The sequence below is a fragment of the Bidens hawaiensis genome, unplaced genomic scaffold, assembly GCF_021521415.1.
Source record: "Bidens hawaiensis isolate Kalapana, Puna unplaced genomic scaffold, B.hawaiensis_p1.1 tig00012182_1, whole genome shotgun sequence".
In the NCBI taxonomy this organism is placed as follows: Eukaryota; Viridiplantae; Streptophyta; class Magnoliopsida; order Asterales; family Asteraceae; genus Bidens; species Bidens hawaiensis.
This window is the reverse complement of record NW_027491980.1, coordinates 514,910-536,134: the sequence shown is the minus strand read 5'-3', so window position 1 is coordinate 536,134 and position 21,225 is coordinate 514,910. Positions and strand designations below refer to the sequence as shown.

The following is a 21,225-nucleotide window of genomic DNA, read 5'->3' as shown; positions in this document are numbered from 1 at the left end:
TCGACCTAGGTAAAACACTAGTTTTATACATTAGAGGTTTATATGGAGCAACATGCTCAAATATGAATAGATTAAAGTAATCTCCTGTTTTCATCAATTGCATTTGACTGATCATGTAATGCATATTGAATCAAATTGCAACCACAAATCTTTATGTCTTCGTTCAACTACATAACACGGACTCAAACAGTATTTTTCTCTAAATCATATATATCAACAATATCAACAATCTAGATACACATACGGTGAATATATATATATAGGCTTAAGTTCATGTAAGAAATGATTTTATTATGAGAAATGTGAGAAATAAATCCAACCAATCATAATTTATTTTTTATTTTATGATTAATTTAATAAAAGGGGTATAGTAGTAAAATGGTTTTGTTTGGTTTTGAGAAAAAACTTAAACATTAATTTACTTTAATTTAACTTCTTTCTTAATCTTTTAATTTAAACATATTTCAAATAAGTTTTAGTTTCATTTACAAATTAACGACATAAAAACATTCATCTACATTTAAATAAAACAACTTACACATGAAATCATTCATACACGACCATTATAGAACATGTCACTACACAACCACCATATACCTACATAATTTTTTAGCAGCCTACATAATTTATACGTATTTGGAGAACCATATTAACATATGCCTACACAAACTTTTTAACAGCCTACACAACCAATATGTATTTCAATAAGTATATTTACTTTTTGATATAACTACACAAGTTTTCAGAAACCTACACAACTAAAAATTTTCTCTTTATAGTTTGGCTGTTCAATCCAAACGTATTTATTAATTTTTTTTTTAATAACTATGTAGGACTTTAAAATATGTGTTTGAGTGGTAATTATGTAGAAAAAAAGGTTTCTTTGTATTGTTGTAAATTATAATAGTGGTTGGTTGTGAATTGTTATAGTTTGATGTGTTTGACATTTCCTTTTGTGTAGGCGAATCCAGAGGCGCCTATGAACATAGAATGCTTGATGGATGACAAGGATGTTAGAGGTTTCATAAAGAGAGATGAGTTTGAACAAATTAGCGCCCTGATATTGGAGCGTGTGAAGAAGCCTCTTGAGAAGGCTCTTGCAGAGGCTCAACTTACAGTTGACAATATTTATGCTGTTGAGGTTGTTGGCTCGGGTTCTAGGGTGCCAGCTGTCATCAAGATTTTGACAGAGTTCTTTGGGAAAGAGCCGAGGCGTACAATGAATGCAAGTGAGTGTGTTTCCAAAGGCTGTGCTTTGCAGTGTGCTATTCTTAGTCCAACTTTCAAAGTCAGAGAGTTTCAGGTACAATTCAGTCTTCTTTTTATTTTAATTTTTATATATTTAATCTATAAAACTTAACTAGGGTTTCTTTCGGTTTTGAAGGTTCAAGAAAGCTTTCCCTTTTCAATTGCTTTAACATGGAAAGGAACCGCTCAAGAATGGAAATGTTGAGAATCAACAAAGCAGTATCGTTTTTCCAAAGGGAAATCAAATTCCCAGCTTTGACTTTCTATAGAGCTGGCACATTTTCAGTAGACGTACAATATGCTGATGTCAGTGAATTACAGGCACCAGCAAAGATCAGTACTTACACGGTATAACCTATGCTCACAGATTCAAGAATTCTTTTAATTCCTTGTCAAATTGTTAAGGATGTGTTCATTTCTTATACTTTTATGTTATTTTTCATGCAGATTGGTCCCTTCCAAGCAACAAAAGGTGAAAAGGCCAAGGTGAAGGTGAAGGCCCGTTTGAATTTGCATGGGATTGTCTCTGTGGAGTCTGCACAGGTAAACTTTTGTGGCATTGTTGGTTCTTAGTGTCTACTAATAATATTAACATGTCTCTAATTGTTTATTTTTAATATTTTCGTTCCAGCTTATTGAAGAAGAGGAAGTTGAAGTTCCAGTGACGAATGAACCATCAAAGATGGATGTGGATAAGGCTCAAGCTGAGGTGGCATCTACCAATGGAAATGATGTAAATATGCAGGATGTCTCTGTGACCGAGAATGGCGGTCAAGAAACAGGAGATGCTCCTGTCCAGATGGAGACTGATGCTAAGGTTAGTAGAACTTTTCATATCTTCATATCTCATTTTGATGCGATATGACAGTCAATATATGGGATTTGTTTAGATGCAAAACAGAAGATAATCTTTTATTTTGTAATTTGTTGTCTAGGTTGAAGCTCCAAACAAGAAGGTCAAAAAAACCAATGTAACCGTTTCTGAATTGGTTTATGGGGCAATGCTACCTGCAGACGTGCAGAAAGCAGTTGAAAAAGAGTTTGAAATGGCGTTGCAAGACCGTGTTATGGAAGAAACTAAGGATAAAAAGAATGCTGTTGAAGCCTATGTCTATGACATGAGGAACAAGGTATATTCTTATTTACTTTCAAATATTCTTAATTAATATACTTAATAGTATACACTCACAATCTCCCTTGTTTTGTCTTCCAGCTGCATGATAAATTGTACGAGTTTGTTACGGATTCAGAGAGAGAATTACTTATCACTAAGCTTCAAGAAACAGAAGATTGGTTGTATGAAGATGGTGAAGATGAAACCAAATGTGTATACATCGCCAAACTTGATGAGCTAAAGAAGGTTTGCTTTCTCCACTAGATCTTTTACGTATATACTCGTTTTCAATACTTAAATTGCACATTTAACACTTTTTTAACTATTAATCATTGCATTGCAGCAAGGTGACCCCATTGAACATCGATACAAAGAGCACTCAGAAAGAGGATCCTTTGTTGATCAATTGGTCAATCATGTTAACTGGTTCAAACAGGCTGCTGCATCTAATGATGCTAAGTATGATCACATTGATTTGTGTGAGAAACAGAAGGTATTAACACAATAACAATTTATATTTTTTCAACATTTTTTATCGCTTTAATAACTTGTGAACCCTATTTCAGGTCTTGAATGAGTGCTCAGAAGCAGAAAATTGGTTGAGGGAGAAAAAACAACAGCAGGACTCACTTCCAAAGCATGCTGATCCAGTTCTTCTGTCATCTGATATCAGAAAGAAACTAGAAGCCGTTGATAGGTATCTTCGCAACCTAAAACATATATTTATTAGTGGCAACAGGCATGGAGACATTATATACTTGTGGTGTTCCAAAACAAAAACATAACATGTTTCTATAGTTTAATATCCAATAACCCTAACTCCTATCTTATTTTTAATGCTTCTTGCAAATCATCATTTTTTAATGGTCTCTTGATCTAGTTAAACAGCATACTTAAATAAAATTGATTAGGACTGTAAACGAAATGAACTCTAGTGAACCATTCGGTGAGAAGTTCAGACATGAACATAATTTTTGTTCATTTAGTTAAACGAATGCACCTAAACACCTGCTGTGTTTGTTCATTGATGTTCGTGAAAGTTTGTTTACGTTCATTTAGTTTACATGTGTTTAAGTTTGTTCGTGTAGGTTCGCTAGTATATTCATTTAACTTTTTAGGTCCATTACAACTTGGTCTACTTTTAGTAACTTTTTAAGTCCAGTTCATTGTTGTTTGTCCATCCATCTATGTTCACTTATGTTCGTTTGTGAACCGTTCGTTTATAGAAGCAAACATGAATATATCCGTCTATGCTCGCTTAGGTTCGTTTGTGAACTATTCGTTTATAGAACATTAGCAAACAAGAACATGTCCATCTATGTTCGTTTGTGAACTGTTCGTTTATAGAAAATAAGTGAACACGAACATGTCCATTTTGTTCGGTTAAACGTAAATGAACGAACACAAATGCGCCCTTCTTGTGTTCGCTCGGTTCATTTACAAGTCTAAACTTCCTAATGAGATACGTAATGGCTCATGACTTGTTTGGTTCGGCCCGCCATTTCTTTCTCTTAGTACCTGTTGAATTATACAACCTCTTGTTATTAACGATGCCTTATGTTTCTGGTGTACAGGGTGTGCAGACCGATAATGTCAAAACCAAAGCCAAAGCCTGCTGTTCCCGAGAAGCCAGCCTCACCTCCACCATCAACCGCGCCAGCTCAGGACGCTGAGCCTGCAGAGAACGGGAGTCCAAACCCAAATGCAGAGAGCAATGGAAAAGCCGATGAGCCAGCAGTAGCCATGGAAACCGAGAAGCCTGAGGCTGCTGCTTAAGAGTCAAGGTCTGCGCCTTCTGATGATTTTATGTTTTTTTTTTCCTTTTAATATTTATTTCCCAAGGACCGGGTAGTTGTTTTGTTTGTATAAGCATGAGTATAAATTTTGTGTCGGGCATTGAAGTGGGTGATTGCTCTCTGATCTATTCTGTTAGATTTATCGTCTTTTGGTTTAAAAGTATACGTCTAAGGTTTTAGGTCTATGTATTCGAGGGTTTTTTTTTTTACGTTTTTTAATTGAGAACTGCAGTGGCTCATTTTATGCATACCATTTAACTTGACCGCAGTCAGGACATCATAATCAACAAACATGCCAGAACTACTGCATTTTGTTGATGCAACTTGTTCAAAAAGCTCGTGGCTTGTAGCTCGCTCGATAAAAGCTCGAATAAAACTAACAAAAAAAACAAGTTTGTCTAAGTTCAACTTGGGTCATGGCTTGGCTCGTTGTCTCGATCTTAGGCTTGAGCCTAGGCAAGCTGTCTTGTTTAATTTTGATCTTCGGCCTGGCGTTGGTTTGGAAACGTAATTTGGTAACCTTTTTAGGCGCTGTTGGTTTGGAACAATGTGGTAACATTTGGATGTTTTAGGCTGAATCTTGTCAAAGCCCCTTGGTATCATCTGGGCATTGCCTAGATGAGTGCCTTTACGCCTTTGACAAAAATGATATTATACATATAGTTGTAAAATGCACACATTGGTGCACGTTTCCATTCATTTTAATCATAGATCGATGTGAAACTGAGTAATAATATAGATAGATTTAAAGTGTGCATTTTAATCATTGATGTGAGGGTTTTAAATTTCACACATTAACAATTACATAGATGGTATTTTATTACATATATTATTAAAGTTAACCTTTTGATTGTATATCCTAGTAACAAATAAATAAATAAATCTAAACTTGGAATAAAAGTAAATTCAAAGGCACATTCGAATAATAAAAGTAGATTCAAAGGTTTTAAATTTTACTACAAATTGAGCATCTTCTTTTCTTTTCATTCGCAATTCCCTTAATTTGTTTCATACCTTTAAGCATATACCTGAAGGTGAAACAAGACTCTCCAACTACTCCACGCAGCCAACCGTATAGTTGGAAAGTGAAATGTTGAGCTCTTTACACAATTTTTTCCTCGGGTCGTAGATTATAAGATTCAATGAGCGGCTCTTCATGAGAATTCTTCCACTACCCAAAATACAAAGTGGTCTCTTCATTGGCAATTTAAATGAATACATTTTAGACCATTTATTACACAAAGGCATCCATTCATTCAAATAAAGAACAAACTACTTGCGCATTTATTAAAATATTTAAAAACATAAGCAAACCTACATGAACTTACATAAATAGACGTTCACAAACATAAATGAACGAACAAAACGTGTGTTCATGTTTGTGCGTTTAATTGAATGAAGGAAAACTTATTGTTCACGTCTGTTCGTTTATTAAAGAAACGAACTTACGTCGAATGGTTCACGAACGTTTAATTCGTTTACAGGTCTATAGTGAGAGATGTTTTGTTTTTTCGACTTACTGTAAACAGGTTATAAACTATATTTTAATTTATAGTTAGCTAGCAGAATCTATTATCGTTAGCTACTTATATGATATGCTTAACCTTTGTTTTCATATAAATAATTGCATATTTCTTATATTTACCCAGTATGTTACTGAAAGCAAGACCCACTTATAGAAACGGAATGGGATGGGCATGGGACCCAACTAGTTAGATAGGCTACCAAACAGCATCCTAGTTAGATAGGCCCAACTCAATGATTGCACCCGTGGCCACAGTCACAGTCACATGAACCGAATATTTTAAATGAAACAATCAAAAGAAGATTAAAAAAAAATAGTTACAATTATCAAATAATCTACTATATTTTAAATGAAATCAATTCATTGGAATAAACATTAAATCTTGAAACGTACATCATCAAGTCTAATATATCTTAGTGGAATTTATACAAGATCAACTTGTGGTTAATTGATGTTGCATCATAAGACTCTAAAAAAACACTACAACTGATTAGGTCACGGTCAGAGAAATCTCACATTTATTTTGGCATTGCCTAGCTTGTTCGTTTGGAAACTCAAAGGTGAGTTCATGACCCCCTTTTTACGCTTTTAATGTTTTATAAAACTCGAGGGAGAAACATACTCATACTTGTTTTTATACGGAAGTACAAGAAACAAACTCATGTTTTTATACGGTCGTATAAGAAACGCACTCATACTCGTTTCTATATGGAAGTATATGAAACACACTCCGACTCGCTTTTATGGAAACCATGCTTATAAGAAACATTTTGGTAGCTACCTCGCTATACGTTAATAACAAAAGAAAACAGACTTTATGTAAGCATGGGTTGTTTCGCTAAGACCCTATATTGTTATATAACCATTAACTATCTTAGGCCATTGGAAATATCGATAGTACTATTGGGCCCGACAAGCCCAGTTCACCGTTGGTCGCTCCAAATATCGAGATATACTACACATGCGCGTACGACAATGTTTGGCAAAAGATAGATTGTTTCGTAAGGCAAAACCATTAAGATATCCGCTTTGAGAATGTATAGTAAAATAACGTTTTTGACAAAACATACTCTTTAAACTTTTGAAAAGTTGGTTGGCATTTTAAAATTTAAGAAGAGTAACACCCAAATCTGTCTAGATAGCCACTTTTTTTTCCAACCCCTTTGATTTTATGAAAAATAACAATCTTGTAAGATCGATCTCAACAAATGAATTTAGAATTAAGTGGACGGAGTTAAAACTACGAAAAACTTTTTAAGCTATGTGAGTTCAAACTCGACTCAAAATCTAATAGAGACAGAAACCGAAATGCAACATATGAAGTTTGCGGATAGAGTTGGGTTAGGCATGCATGTATTAGGCCTTGCACTAACAACATTTCAACCATTAGGTTGGTGAGGCAATGCAGAAGCGATGATTTTTTGAAGGTCAAAACACAAGACTTTTGGCTTGCAGAAAGGCAACATCGATCGACGATGGTCGGTTTAGTTCTAGTAGCAGAACCACAATCCACAACCACCCCCAACTTTTAGGCAAACCTTAATTCTATCCCTAAGAAAAAATAAGATAACCCAATAGACATTCAAACTTAAAAACAAATAACAAATAAATGAATACCAAATAATAATAAATAAATAAATAAATAAATCTAAACTTGGAATAAAAATAAATTCAAAGGCACATTCGAATAAAAGTAGATTCAAAGGTTTTAAATTTTACTACAAATTAAGCATCTTCTTTTCTTTCCATTCTTAATTCCCTTAATTTGTTTCATACCTTTAAGCATATATCTGTAGGTGGAACAAGACTCTCCAAGTACTCCACACAGCAGACCTTATAGTAGGAAAGTGGAATGTTGAGCTCTTTACACAATTTTTTCTTCGGGTCGTAGATTATAAGATTCGATGAGCGGCTTTTCATGAGAATTCTTCCACCGCCCAAAATACAAAGTGGTCTCCTTATTAGCGATTCCAGTGAATACATTTTAGACCATTTGTTAGGTGTCTTCATAACCCACAATTTAAAGAAGGATATTACACAAAGGCATCCATTCATCGAACCCAAACAAATTGGATACTTAAATGGTATATTCATTTTTGAAAGTACCATGCTGTTTACGTCGAGGACGATCAGTGCCCTCTTATTAAATTCAATCCAATACAAAAATCCATTTAAAAAGTGACCTGCACCATCATAGGCCATGCTGACCACAATTTTGTTTTTTGACGTGCTCAATGAACTCCACAAACTCTCTTTAAAATTAAAGACATCACAAACTCTAAAATCATGTCTAAACATAACGAGCTTTAGGACATCCGAGTTCACACCATGGCCTAATCCAAATGCACCTGAGGCAGAAACACTAGACGGGCATGGAAGTTCGTCGAACGCACATGTGAATGGATTGTAGAGGATCAGATTATGAGAATAGTACAAAACGACAATCCCATTGAATGTTCCCACAACTTGGGGATGTGTAGATATTCCAAATAGGTTTTCTAAAGGATAGCAACGAGTGACTACAGAATTTGGCACGTCGTCAACTGGCACGTTGTCGTCTATGAGATGCAAAGTTTTGTCTAGAGGGAGAAAGATGGTTTTACGGGATCTAAACTTCATAAAGTTTGGTTCGGAAACCATGTGATTCCATCGTGTCGATACACACCTGAATCGTAGTAAGGGCTTGGCCGGAAGCCGAGCAAGTATATTCCAGACAATGTCATCATGTATGAAATCAGCCATCAAGTCGATCTATCTTCAAGCAAAGGAAACCCATATATAAATAATTAACCAAGCAACTTGGAAAACTAATAATAATAATAATAAAGTATTATTCGGTTACCAGCTGCAGTTTCTTAACGAAGAGGTTGCAAGCAAGAGAGGTGGACGTGTCGTATAATTGATTAAAAACCTTTAGTTTATATATATTCGTAATAATGCAATGCGTCGGTAGGGTTTGTTATCTTGACCAGGATCTCAGCCAATTAATAGAGGATAACTTACAAAAATATATACAACTATTATTTACTATTTATTAATAATACATATTCAATAGCAACTTTTATCGGAGCTTCATAAATTTATTTCTTTCTTTTTGTTTTTAAAAGCCCAAGGGTATACTTTAACACCTGCGACGACGTTAAAACTGAGTTGGCAATAGAGCTGTCAATTTTACCCGAAAAAATCCGTACCCGAACCGACGTAATTCGGGTTGGTTCTCGAGTTTGATTATAAGTTTCGGGTCAACCCGAAAAACCCGAATAAACTTTTAGTTTTGAAATTAAATATACTTTTAGATATAATAGGCTTAGTCTTAGTCATTAAAGTTATCAAAATCTGGGCCCAATTAACTGCGTGAATCGATTATTTATTGTTAATTTATGTTTTTTGTTTAATCTACTAGCAACCGTAATCGAAGAAACAAATCACGTCCGGATACCAATTAAACAAATAAATGAATACCAATTAAATATCTCCTAACTTGTAGGACTCGATCACTTCTGCCTTCAAACCTTGAGGTTTGTATTGCATCATCTTAATTTGACGGTACCCATGTCAAAGGGAAAAATAGATTCGATCTTCTTTTCTTTCCATTGCTTAATTCCCTTAATTTGTTTCGTGCCTTTAAGCATATATCTGAAGGTGAAACAAGACTCTCCAAGTACTCCACGCAGCCGGCCGTATAGTAGGAAAGTGAAATGTTGAGCTCTTTACACAATTTTTTCCTCGGGTCATAGATTATAAGATTCGATGAGCGGCTCTCCATGAGAATTCTTCTACTACCCAAAATAAAAAGTGGTCTCTTCATTGGCACTTTAGATAAACAAAACATTTTAGACCATTTGTTACGCGTCTTCATAAACCACATTTTAAAGTGGGTTATTACACAAAGGCATCCATCCATTCATATTACCCAAACAATATGGATACTTAAATGGTATATTCATTTTTGAAAGTACCATGCTGTTTACATTGAGGACGATCAGCACGTTTTTATTAAATTCAATACAATACAAAAATCTATTTAAAAAGTGACCCGCACCATGATAGGTCATGCTGACCACACAAATAATAATTTAAGAATCAATTTTATATTATATAAACAGAGGTAATTTCTTTAGGGCGAAATAGAGTAAAATGGGGTAAAGTAGATGATGTGATAAAGGATGGATCCTTTTGTGCTTTCAACATGAAAACGTGTCGGGACCAATTTGCACGTTTCGTGATTCAAAATGGGCTTTACCTGCTGGCTAGGTGTTTTCGCTGTAATTTGATTGGGCTTTACATGGGTTCTTGATAAATAAAAAAACTTTTAACATTTCATGAAATTAAAGGGCCCTATCATTGAAACCGAAATAGCCCAATAGGCCATAACACGGCACTCCACGTCTTAAAATCCTAGCCGTCTACGTATTTCACACGTTTACCTGGCATCATTTAAGCGCCCATCACACGTCATAAATGAATACGATTTCTTTTTCCGCTCAAACCACAAATTTAGTTTAGCTAGAGTAAACAAAGTATTGTTGTTTAAAAGCCATGTAGTCGATATCGCCAATATATCAGTGATATATCGGTTATCGGTCCCTTGGCGATATATAAGTCCGAATATCGGTTCAGAATATCAGTACCGATAATATCAACGATATTGACCGATATTTAACCTATATTTGACTAATATTTGACCGATATATCACTGATATTCCCGATATCAATGTTTTAACTCTTAATTATCAACTTTTAGTGTTCAATGTTATTGTTTTAAGTCTTAATCAATTCTTAGTTGCTAAGATTATAAGTGTTTTGCAATTTGCAAAAAGGTTAATTTCTTAATGGTATGAGACTATACAGAATTATTGTTGTTAAATTGCTATATATATGAATTTTACATGATGTTAAATTTACCAATATCCCACCAATATCTCACTACGATAACCGATATCTCAGATATTGGTCCTCGACTGATATCCGATATTTTTTTCGCATTAACTGCTTAGTTTAAAAGTAGAGTTTTAACAACCAGAACCAAAATTGAAACTTTGCTTCTACACTAGGCTAGCAACCCAACTATATTGTTTTAACATAGCTTCTCTTGCTTGAATATAAATGCCAATTCCAACTTCTTGAATATAAATGCCAAGTGTTTGTTTTAAGATTAGCAGTAACCTTTTATCAGGTACAATAAATGATTGTAAATCAAGATCCATTGGGTAAGGGTTAATACACTCTTATCGGTTTTTCAAAACTGGAAGGATTTCTGAATTCCAATTCCGTCTCTTGTCGAACCGAGCACACCTATTCTGTGAGTCCATTTTAGTGAAAAGGAGAAAAGAAAGTGAGAAGAATTAGGGGAAAAAAAAAGGTGTTCCTGAGGGTTTTTTTTAAGGTAGGAAACAAAAAGAAAGGAAATAATTTAGATGAAAAATTGACCCTTATCTCAATCTTCCAAAATCGGAAAGAATTGGATAGAAAGAAAAGCGGAGAAAGTGTTATCAAACTCAAATTACAAAGTTACCTTTGGGTCCTCGTTTTTTCTTGTAAACGCATCAGGTATTCTTAATTTAGTTTCTACCTTTTATATTGATATTTCTATTAGGATTGCCTTAAACCTAATTTTATTTGGTCACCAATGATCACCTAACTTCATACTGACAGTAGCACTAGCAGGAAACATAATGGCAACGCAATGATCACCTAATCAAACGGAGCGATTCTATCGTAGGCGAAGGTTGTGGCCATGGTAGTGGATTCAAACCGTCAGGGGCCGACAACGATGAGAAGAGAATGGCAGAAAAATGGAAAAGGTTATACGGTCGAAGAAGAAAAACAACGCACCGACAACACCAACACCTTGCAATACATAGTTGTAAAACATACTTAGGGGTGGGGGGGTGGGGGTGGGGGTGGAGCACATTTTGGGAGGAAAACGTTACCACTACGTGTGGTTTAAGAATTTAAACTCATAACTTCACACTTGTAAAGGGAGCACTGGTGTACCATGGGTTTATGATAATTATAGCCAACAGCCACACCTATTAACAGTTTAATAAGCAGTGAATTAGAAGAGCTCAACTATTAATCATTGCATTGCAGCAAGGTGACCCCATTGAACATCGATACAAAGAGCACTCAGAAAGAGGATCCTTTGTTGATCAATTGGTCAATCATGTTAACTGGTTCAAACAGGCTGCTGCATCTAATGATGCTAAGTATGATCACATTGATTTGTGTGAGAAACAGAAGGTAATTAACACAATAACAATTTATATTTTTTCAACATTTTTTTATCGCTTTAATAACTTGTGAACCCTATTTCAGGTCTTGAATGAGTGCTCAGAAGCAGAAAATTGGTTGAGGGAGAAAAAACAACAGCAGGACTCACTTCCAAAGCATGCTGATCCAGTTCTTCTGTCATCTGATATCAGAAAGAAACTAGAAGCCGTTGATAGGTATCTTCGCAACCTAAAACATATATTTATTAGTGGCAACAGGCATGGAGACATTATATACTTGTGGTGTTCCAAAACAAAAACATAACATGTTTCTATAGTTTAATATCCAATAACCCTAACTCCTATCTTATTTTTAATGCTTCTTGCAAATCATCATTTTTTAATGGTCTCTTGATCTAGTTAAACAGCATACTTAAATAAAATTGATTAGGACTGTAAACGAAATGAACTCTAGTGAACCATTCGGTGAGAAGTTCAGACATGAACATAATTTTTGTTCATTTAGTTAAACGAATGCACCTAAACACCTGCTGTGTTTGTTCATTGATGTTCGTGAAAGTTTGTTTACGTTCATTTAGTTTACATGTGTTTAAGTTTGTTCGTGTAGGTTCGCTAGTATATTCATTTAACTCTTTAGGTCCATTACAACTTGGTCTACTTTTAGTAACTTTTTAAGTCCAGTTCATTGTTGTTTGTCCATCCATCTATGTTCACTTATGTTCGTTTGTGAACCGTTCGTTTATAGAAGCAAACATGAATATATCCATCTATGCTCGCTTAGGTTCGTTTGTGAACTATTCGTTTATAGAACATTAGCAAACAAGAACATGTCCATCTATGTTCGTTTGTGAACTGTTCGTTTATAGAAAATAAGTGAACACGAACATGTCCATTTTGTTCGGTTAAACGTAAATGAACGAACACAAATGCGCCCTTCTTGTGTTTGCTCGGTTCATTTACAAGTCTAAACTTTTTAATGAGATACGCAATGGCTCATGACTTGTTTGGTTCGGCCCGCCATTTCTTTCTCTTAGTACCTGTTGAATTATACCTCTTGTTATTAACGATGCCTTATGTGTCTGGTGTACAGGGTGTGCAGACCGATAATGTCAAAACCAAAGCCAAAGCCTGCTGTTCCCGAGAAGCCAGCCTCACCTCCACCATCAACCGCGCCAGCTCAGGACGCTGAGCCTGCAGAGAACGGGAGTCCAAACCCAAATGCAGAGAGCAATGGAAAAGCCGATGAGCCAGCAGTAGCCATGGAAACCGAGAAGCCTGAGGCTGCTGCTTAAGAGTCAAGGTCTGCGCCTTCTGATGATTTTATGTTTTTTTTTCCTTTTAATATTTATTTCCCAAGGACCGGGTAGTTGTTTTGTTTGTATAAGCATGAGTATAAATTTTGTGTCGGGCATTGAAGTGGGTGATTGCTCTCTGATCTATTCTGTTAGATTTATCGTCTTTTGGTTTAAAAGTATACGTCTAAGGTTTTAGGTCTATGTATTCGAGGGTTTTTTTTTACGTTTTTCAATTGAGAACTGCAGTGGTATGTTCTGAATGAATTTTTGCTCATTTTATGCATACCATTTAACTTGACCGCAGTCAGGACATCATAATCAACAAACATGCCAGAACTACTGCATTTTGTTGATGCAACTTGTTCAAAAAGCTCGCGGCTTGTAGCTCGCTCGATAAAAGCTCGAATAAAACTAACAAAAAAAACAAGTTTGTCTAAGTTCAACTTGGGTCATTGTCTCGATCTTAGGCTTGAGCCTAGGCAAGCTGTCTTGTTTAATTTTGATCTTCGGCCTGGCGTTGGTTTGGAAACGTAATTTGGTAACCTTTTTTGGCGCTGTTGGTTTGGAACAATGTGGTAACATTTGGATGTTTAGGCTGAATCTTGTCAAAGCCCCTTGGTATCATCTGGGCATTGCCTAGATGAGTGCCTTTACGCCTTTGACAAAAATGATATTATACATATAGTTGTAAAATGCACACATTGGTGCACGTTTCCATTCATTTTAATCATAGATCGATGTGAAACTGAGTAATAATATAGATAGATTTAAAGTGTGCATTTTCATCATTGATGTGAGGGTTTTAAATTTCACACATTAACAATTACATAGATGGTATTTTATTACATATATTATTAAAGTTAACCTTTTGATTGTATATCCTAGTAACAAATAAATAAATAAATCTAAACTTGGAATAAAAGTAAATTCAAAGGCACATTCGAATAATAAAAGTAGATTCAAAGGTTTTAAATTTTACTACAAATTGAGCATCTTCTTTTCTTTTCATTCGCAATTCCCTTAATTTGTTTCATACCTTTAAGCATATACCTGAAGGTGAAACAAGACTCTCCAACTACTCCACGCAGCCAACCGTATAGTTGGAAAGTGAAATGTTGAGCTCTTTACACAATTTTTTCCTCGGGTCGTAGATTATAAGATTCGATGAGCGGCTCTTCATGAGAATTCTTCCACTACCCAAAATACAAAGTGGTCTCCTCATTGGCAATTTAAATGAATACATTTTAGACCATTTATTACACAAAGGCATCCATTCATTCAAATAAAGAACAAACTACTTGCGCATTTATTAAAATATTTAAAAACATAAGCGAACCTACATGAACTTACATAAATAGACGTTCACAAACATAAATGAACGAACAAAACGTGTGTTCATGTTTGTGCGTTTAATTGAATGAAGGAAAACTTATTGTTCACGTCTGTTCGTTTATTAAAGAAACGAACTTACGTCGAATGGTTCACGAACGTTTAATTCGTTTACGGGTCTATAGTGAGAGATGTTTTGTTTTTTCGACTTACTGTAAACAGGTTATAAACTATATTTTAATTTATAGTTAGCTAGCAGAATCTATTATCGTTAGCTACTTATATGATATGCTTAACTTTTGTTTTTATATAAATAATTGCATATTTCTTATATTTACCCAATATGTGACTGAAAGCAACACCCACTTATAGAAACGGAATGGGATGAGACCCAACTAGTTAGATAGGCTACCAAACAACATCCTAGTTAGATAGGCCCAACTCAATGGTTGCACCCGTGGCCACAGTCACAGTCACATGAACCGAATATTTTAAATGAAACAATCAAAAGAAGATTAAAAAAAGAATAGTTACAATTATCAAATAATCTACTATATTTTAAATGAAATCAATTCATTGGAATAAACATTAAATCTTGAAACGTACATCATCGAGTCTAATATATCTTAGTGGAATTTATACAAGATCAACTTGTGGTTAATTGATGTTGCATCATAAGACTCTAAAAAACACTATAACTGATTAGGTCACGGTCAGAGAAATCTCACATTTATTTTGGCATTGCCTAGCTTGTTCGTTTGGAAACTCAAAGGTGAGTTCATGACCCCCTTTTTACGCTTTTAATGTTTTATAAAACTCGAGGGAGAAACATACTCATACTTGTTTTTATACGGAAGTACAAGAAACAAACTCATGTTTTTATACGGTCGTATAAGAAACGCACTCATACTCGTTTCTATATGGAAGTATATGAAACACACTCCGACTCGCTTTTATGGAAACCATGCTTATAAGAAATATTTTGGTAGCTACCTCGCTATACATCATCATCATCATCATCATCGTACTCAGTATATCCCACCAATAGCAATGCTATGGTAGGGTCTGAGGAGGGTAAGATGTAGACAGCCTTACCCCTATCCCATAGGGATAGAGAGGCTGCTTCCGGTGAGACCCCCGGCTCGATAGTAGTTTTGGTGCATGGGCCCTTGTCTTTCGGCTATCGAATTAAGGCACATAACACTCAATCATCGGGACACCGGCTGATTGGTGCATGTGCCCTTGTCTTTCGGCTATCAACGCCACCACATGATGCCTGATTAACCTTCCGCCACTTTTAACGTTATTTTCACGTGATTAGTAAAATAACGTCAAAATTAGTGCAATTTTACTTTTGCCCACCCAAGGGTTCAAACATATATACATTATATGCGCGCACCGCAAGCAGGGCGTAGCTACCTCGCTATACGTTAATAACAAAAGAAAACATACTTTATGTAAGCATGGGTTGTTTCGCTAAGACCCTATATTGTTATATAACCATTAACTATCTTAGGCCATTGGAAATATCGATAGTACTGTTGGGCCCGACAAGCCCAGTTCACCGTTGGTCGCTCCAAATATCAAGATATACTACACATGCGCGTACGACAATGTTTGGCAAAAGATAGATTGTTTCGTAAGGCAAAACCATTAAGATATCCGCTTTGAGAATGTATAGTAAAATAACGTTTTTGACAACATACTTTTTAAACTTTTGAAAAGTTGGTTGGCATTTTGAAATTTAAGAAGAGTAACACCCAAATCTGTCTAGATAGCCACTTTTTTTTCCCACCCCTTTGATTTTATGAAAAATAACAATCTTGTAAGATCGATCTCAACAAATGAATTTAGAATTAAGTGGATGGAGTTAAAACTACGAAAAACTTTTTAAGCTATGTGAGTTCAAACTCGACTCAAAATCTAATAGAGACAGAAACCGAAATGCAACATATGACGTTTGCGGATAGAGTTGGGTTAGGCATGCATGTATTAGGCCTTGCACTAACAACATTTCAACCATTAGGTTGGTGAGGCAATGCAGATGCGATGATTTTTTGAAGGTCAAAACACAAGACTTTTGGCTTGCAGAAAGGCAACATCAATCGACGATGGTCGGTTTAGTTCTAGTAGCAGAACCACAATCCACAACCACCCCAACTTTTAGGCAAACCTTAATTCTATCCCTAAGAAAAAATAAGATAACCCAATAGACATTCAAACTTAAAAACAAATAACAAATAAATGAATACCAAATAATAATAAATAAATAAATAAATCTAAACTTGAAATAAAAATAAATTCAAAGGCACATTCGAATAAAAGTAGATTCAAAGGTTTTAAATTTTACTACAAATTAAGCATCTTTTTTTCTTTCCATTCTTAATTCCCTTAATTTGTTTCATACCTTTAAGCATATATCTGTAGGTGGAACAAGACTCTCCAAGTACTCCACACAGCAGACCTTATAGTAGGAAAGTGGAATGTTGAGCTCTTTACACAATTTTTTCTTCGGGTCGTAGATTATAAGATTCGATGAGCGGCTTTTCATGAGAATTCTTCCACCGCCCAAAATACAAAGTGGTCTCCTTATTGGCGATTCCAGTGAATACATTTTAGACCATTTGTTAGGTGTCTTCATAACCCACAATTTAAAGAAGGATATTACACAAAGGCATCCATTCATCGAACCCAAACAAATTGGATACTTAAATGGTATATTCATTTTTGAAAGTACCATGCTGTTTACGTCGAGGACGATCAGTGCGCTCTTATTAAATTCAATCCAATACAAAAATCCATTTAAAAAGTGACCTGCACCATCATAGGCCATGCTGACCACAATTTTGTTTTTTGACGTGCTCAATGAACTCCACAAACTCTCTTTAAAATTAAAGACATCACAAACTCTAAAATGATGTCTAAACTTAACGAGCTTTAGGACATCCGAGTTCACACCATGGCCTAATCCAAATGCACCTGAGGCACAAACACTAGACGGGCATGGAAGTTCGTCGAACGCACATGTGAATGGATTGTAGAGGATCAGATTATGAGAATACTACAAAACGACAATCCCATTGAATGTTCCCACAACTTGGGGATGTGTAGATATTCCAAATAGGTTTTCTAAAGGATAGCAACGAGTGACTACAGAATTTGGCACGTCGTCAACTGGCACGTTGTCGTCTATGAGATGCAAAGTTTTGTCTAGAGGGAGAAAGATGGTTTTACGGGATCTAAACTTCATAAAGTTTGGTTCGGAAACCATGTGATTCCATCGTGTCGATACACACCTGAATCGTAGTAAGGGCTTGGCCGGAAGCCGAGCAAGTATATTCCAGACAATGTCATCATGTATGAAATCAGCCATCAAGTCGATCTATCTTCAAGCAAAGGAAACCCATATATAAATAATTAACCAAGCAACTTGGAAAACTAATAATAATAATAATAATAATAATAATAATAATAATAATAATAATAATAAAGTAGTATTCGGTTACCAGCTGCAGTTTCTTAACGAAGAGGTTGCAAGCAAGAGAGGTGGACGTCTCGTATAATTGATTAAAAACCTTTAGTTTATATATATTCGTAATAATGCAATGCGTCGGTAGGGTTTGTTATCTTGACCAGGATCTCAGCCAATTAATAGAGGATAACTTACAAAAATATATACAACTATTATTTACTATTTATTAATAATACATATTCAATAGCAACTTTTATCGGAGCTTCATAAATTTATTTCTTTCTTTCTGTTTTTAAAAGCCCAAGGGTATACTTTAACACCTGCGACGACGTTAAAACTGAGTTGGCAATAGAGCTGTCATTTTTACCCGAAAAAATCCGTACCCGAACCGACGTAATTCGGGTTGTTTCTCGAGTTTGATTATAAGTTTCGGGTCAACCCGAAAAACCCGAATAAACTTTTAGTTTTGAAATTAAATATACTTTTAGATATAATAGGCTTAGTCTTAGTCATTAAAGTTATCAAAATCTGGGCCCAATTAACTGCGTGAATCGATTATTTATTATTAATTTATGTTTTTTGTTTAATCTACTAGCAACCGTAATCGAAGAAACAAATCACGTCCGGATACCAATTAAACAAATAAATGAATACCAATTAAATATCTCCTAACTTGTAGGACTCGATCACTTCTGCCTTCAAACCTTGAGGTTTGTATTGCATCATCTTAATTTGACGGTACCCATGTCAAAGGGAAAAATAGATTCGATCTTCTTTTCTTTCCATTGCTTAATTCCCTTAATTTGTTTCGTGCCTTTAAGCATATATCTGAAGGTGAAACAAGACTCTCCAAGTACTCCACGCAGCCGGCCGTATAGTAGGAAAGTGAAATGTTGAGCTCTTTACACAATTTTTTCCTCGGGTCATAGATTATAAGATTCGATGAGCGGCTCTCCATGAGAATTCTTCTACTACCCAAAATACAAAGTGGTCTCTTCATTGGCACTTTAGATAAAAAAAAACATTTTAGACCATTTGTTACGTGTCTTCATAAACCACATTTTAAAGTGGGTTATTACACAAAGGCATCCATCCATTCATATTACCCAAACAATATGGATACTTAAATGGTATATTCATTTTTAAAAGTACCATGCTGTTTACATTGAGGACGATCAGCACGTTTTTATTAAATTCAATACAATACAATACAAAAATCTATTTAAAAAGTGACCCGCACCATGATAGGTCATGCTGACCACACAAATAATAATTTAAGAATCAATTTTATATTATATAAACAGAGGTAATTTCTTTAGGGCGAAATAGAGTAAAATGGGGTAAAGTAGATGATGTGATAAAGGATGGATCCTTTTGTGCTTTCAACATGAAAACGTGTCGGGACCAATTTGCACGTTTCGTGATTCAAAAAGGGCTTTACCTGTTGGCTAGGTGTTTTCGCTGTAATTTGATTGGGCTTTACATGGGTTCTTGATAAATAAAAAAACTTTTAACATTTCATGAAATTAAAGGGCCCTATCATTGAAACCGAAATAGCCCAATAGGCCATAACACGGCACTCCACGTCTTAAAATCCTAGCCGTCTACGTATTTCACACGTTTACCTGGCATCATTTAAGCGCCCATCACACGTCATAATTGAATACGATTTCTTTTTCCGCTCAAACCACAAATTTAGTTTAGCTAGAGTAAACAAAGTATTGTTGTTTAAAAGCCATGTAGTCGATATCGCCAATATATCAGTGATATATCGGTTATCGGTCCCTTGGCGATATATAAGTCCGAATATCGGTTCAGAATATCAGTACCGATAATATCAACGATATTTAACCTATATTTGACTAATATTTGACCGATATATCACTGATATTCCCGATATCAATGTTTTAACTCTTAATTATCAACTTTTAGTGTTCAATGTTATTGTTTTAAGTCTTAATCAATTCTTAGTTGCTAAGATTATAAGTGTTTTGCAATTTGCAAAAAGGTTAATTTCTTAATGGTATGAGACTATACAGAATTATTGTTGTTAAATTGCTATATATATATGAATTTTACATGATGTTAAATTTACCGATATCCCACCAATATCTCATTGCGATAACCGATATCTCAGATATGGGTCCTCGACTGATATCCGATATTTTTTTCGCATTAACTGCTTAGTTTAAAAGTAGAGTTTTAACAACCAGAACCAAAATTGAAACTTTGCTTCTACACTAGGCTAGCAACCCAGCTATATTGTTTTAACATAGCTTCTCTTGCTTGAATATAAATGCCAATTCCAACTTCTTGAATATAAATGCCAAGTGTTTGTTTTAAGATTAGCAGTAACCTTTTATCAGGTATTCTTAATTTGTTATCAAACTCAAATTACAAAGTTACCTTTGGGTCCTCGTTTTTTCTTGTAAACGCATCAGGTATTCTTAATTTAGTTTCTACCTTTTATATTGATATTTCTATTAGGATTGCCTTAAACCTAATTTTATTTGGTCACCAATGATCACCTAACTTCATACTGACAGTAGCAGGAAACATAATGGCAACGCAATATCTGTAAGAACCATGTTTGACTTTCAGAGTCAGTGAAACCTCTAAAGGTTCACCTAAACATTTTCTTACCTTGTGTCAAAATCTTTGTATTCGATTGAGTTGGAAGATGTATCGTGCCGTCGAACAGCTTCCGACAACGACATCAAGCGTCAACGAAAGCAGAACCACCGCCTGTGACTACATTGCCGCCGTAAACCATCGCCTGCCCCCAAGCCAGCCGTAACAACAGAGGCCTTTGAATGGCCACTCATACGTCGGTCATAAAACCCCTAAATTTTGCAGCGATGGGCTCGTGGAGGTGGTGCCCTAATCAAACGGAGCGATTCTATCGTAGGCGAAGGTTGTGGCCATGGTAGTGGATTCAAACCGTCAGGGGCCGACAACGATGAGAAGAGAATGGCAGAAAAATGGAAAAGGTTATACGGTCGAAGAAGAAAAACAACGCACCGACAACACCAACACCTTGCAATACATAGTTGTAAAACATACTTAGGGGTGGGGGGGGTGGGGGTGGGGGTGGAGCACATTTTGGGAGGAAAACGTTACCACTACGTGTGGTTTAAGAATTTAAACTCATAACTTCACACTTGTAAAGGGAGCACTGGTGTACCATGGGTTTATGATAATTATAGCCAACAG

At 35.4% G+C, this 21,225-nt stretch overlaps 1 protein-coding gene and 1 pseudogene across 2 annotated transcripts; both read left to right on the top strand.

The window, feature by feature from the left end:
* Positions 1–844: 844 nt before the first annotated feature.
* LOC143540189 (heat shock 70 kDa protein 14-like) lies at positions 845–4,174 on the top strand (annotated as a pseudogene). The gene is made up of 10 exons (XR_013136558.1): positions 845–877; positions 962–1,303; positions 1,385–1,596; positions 1,696–1,791; positions 1,880–2,065; positions 2,184–2,378; positions 2,462–2,608; positions 2,706–2,855; positions 2,929–3,059; positions 3,937–4,174. The product of XR_013136558.1 is annotated as a heat shock 70 kDa protein 14-like (transcript).
* A 7,282-nt stretch (positions 4,175–11,456) lies between these two features.
* On the top strand, positions 11,457–13,244 carry LOC143540187 (heat shock 70 kDa protein 15-like). Its single transcript, XM_077033319.1, has 4 exons — positions 11,457–11,549; positions 11,777–11,926; positions 12,002–12,132; positions 13,007–13,244. Exons 1-4 carry the CDS (start codon positions 11,457–11,459, stop codon positions 13,206–13,208), a joined length of 576 nt encoding a protein of 191 aa, XP_076889434.1. The 3' UTR covers positions 13,209–13,244.
* Positions 13,245–21,225: the final 7,981 nt, after the last annotated feature.

Coding starts and splice junctions, on each gene's coding strand:
- LOC143540187 (XM_077033319.1), top strand. CDS start 11,457: ATGAGAAGAGAATGGCAGAAAAATGGAAAAGGTTATACGGTCGAAGAA. Junction 11,550..11,776: donor ACACCTTGCAATACATAGTT/GTAAAACATACT, acceptor ATTGCATTGCAG/CAAGGTGACCCCATTGAACA. Junction 11,927..12,001: donor ATTTGTGTGAGAAACAGAAG/GTAATTAACACA, acceptor ACCCTATTTCAG/GTCTTGAATGAGTGCTCAGA.